Source organism: Nannospalax galili, unplaced genomic scaffold (genome assembly GCF_000622305.1).
Source record: "Nannospalax galili isolate Female #2095 unplaced genomic scaffold, S.galili_v1.0 scaffold1639, whole genome shotgun sequence".
In the NCBI taxonomy this organism is placed as follows: Eukaryota; Metazoa; Chordata; class Mammalia; order Rodentia; family Spalacidae; genus Nannospalax; species Nannospalax galili.
Genome location: NW_008343206.1, coordinates 1,170,528 through 1,172,461, shown reverse-complemented (window position 1 = coordinate 1,172,461; position 1,934 = coordinate 1,170,528). Strand labels below are relative to the sequence as shown.

Here is a 1,934-nt window from a genome sequence, read left to right as displayed (position 1 = left end):
ACCCCCTCCAGAGCTACTTACTGAAATAGAAGCCGCGATCCCCGCAGACAAACTGGAGGGTGTCAACCAGCTCCCCGCCACACAAGGTCTCGCTGGGGCGGTAAGCAGCGATGCAGCACGAGGCAAAGGCCAAAGAGATAAGAAGCACCAGCATCGACTTCCCCATTGGGATCCCCATTGGTATCTGCGGGGGCAAGAGACAAACAGGCTTTGAGTTGGGGGCCCCAGGCCACGCCCCTGGCATTGGACGCCTTTTCCCACCAGAGGCACCCAAGCATCTCTTAATTGAAATGCGAAATGCGGCTTTCTCAATTAGCAATATTGATTTGAAACGGCGAAAAATGACACACATGTGCTTGAATTGCTGAGTACACGGGGCCACTTTGTAGAGAAACCCGTGGGGCTGAGAAGGGCACCCAGCAGTGACTGAACTGTAAGAAATGCCATTAGTTTCACGCAAGGACCACCAACTTTTGGGTAGAGTTGCAGCTTGGCCACACCCACATGGAGCAGCAGGGGCCAGCGCTGGACACTGGACCTGGTTTCCATGCTATGACATCACGGGGGTGGGGCCAGTCTAAGGGTTCCTCATTCTTGCCACCCCCACTCTGGCCTCCCGAGCATTGGCCAAGATGGCACATAGCTCAACCCCACCCGCAGTGGTGCATGTGCATCCAAAGGGACCATCCCTCCATCCTCCTCTCTCCCCAGCTGAGCAGGGGGGTCCAGGAAGGCCGCCCCTCCCCAAGCATCAGAGCCAGCCCCTCCCTTCCCCCTCCCCTCCCCTAGTCCATGCTGGTCAGAGCCCAGGTCAAGGGTCCAGTGGCTAGCGCAATGGGGTTGCCTATGCTTTTTAGAGCCTTGCTCTCCAGGGTCACCCAGTCCTCTAAGTCCAGTCTGCTCTGGGCACCCCCAAACTCACAAAAAGCCCAAAGTACCCATTCCAGGCCTCAACCCATACCCCTCATGGTTAGGGACCCTACAGAGTCCCTCTGTGACCCACCAAATCATCTTCCAGTTGGGAAACAAGACTCTACTTAGGGAGCTGGGAAGCAGGCCCAGCCATGGGAAGGGAGACTGGACACCCCATCCCTCTGGGCCCAATCTGGAGGGACACACCCCCTTCACGGGTCGTGTGGCCACAGGCTGAGGCAAGGGTTAGCTAGCTTCTTTAGTGATGGGAGGCCACCGCACACAGCAAGCCGCCCTTGACCCTGAAGAAAGATGAGCCCTCCAGGCCGCACACCCAGCCTCCGCTCCACAGGCCCAGAGGATTTCTTGCTGCAATAAATCATGTGAGAGACCAGCCCGGAAAAATCAAGAAACCATCTTGTTCAAGCTCCCTTGGGTGACTAAAAGTCACCTTTGCCCACCTCCTGAAGGGGACCCTGCCCGGCCTTCCCAACGCCTTCTGTGCCAACCACCACCAGTCCGCCACGGTAGCCATCAGTCCCAGGGGAAGTTCCGTCTGCTGCCCTCGAAGTCCCTTCCCCAAGCCTGACCACTCTGGCTCTAGGTGGCCAGCAGCAGCAAGCAGGCACTGACCAGGAGGATGTGGAGGTAAGGGATGGGTGAGGGGAAGGACCCAAAGTTGCTGGAGGGGGCAGGCTGAGGCGAAGGGAAAGAGAAAGCCAGGGGCTCAGTGAGAGCAGAGGACAGGGGCCCAGGGAGGACGAAGGCTTGTGAGAGGCAGCAGGCCCTGCTGCAAGGACAGAGGCCCGAGGCTAGCCGGAGCCCTGACCGCCGCACTGGGCAGGCCGGAGCAGGACGGCAGCAGGTCTTGGCTCCAGGGCCCTGGTTACCTGCAGGGTTACAAGGAGACCGCTGGGGCTGGAAGAGGAGGAAGAGGCTGGAAGTCTCTCACAGGAGAAGCCAATGTCCAGTTTGCGAGCTGGTCAGTGCCTCAGCTTTTATGTCTGAGCCGGCTCCGCCCA

At 58.9% G+C, this 1,934-nt stretch overlaps 1 protein-coding gene across 2 annotated transcripts in view; it reads right to left on the bottom strand.

Annotated features, from left to right (window-relative positions):
- Igf2 (insulin like growth factor 2) overlaps positions 1 to 1,934 on the bottom strand; it is a 9,692-nt gene that overhangs the window by 3,660 nt on the left and 4,098 nt on the right. For both annotated transcript variants that reach the window (XM_008839206.3, XM_008839207.3), the window contains one exon: positions 22 to 184. In XM_008839206.3, coding sequence (XP_008837428.1) covers positions 22 to 184 — 163 coding nt within the window. The remainder of the gene's footprint in view (positions 1 to 21; positions 185 to 1,934) is intronic.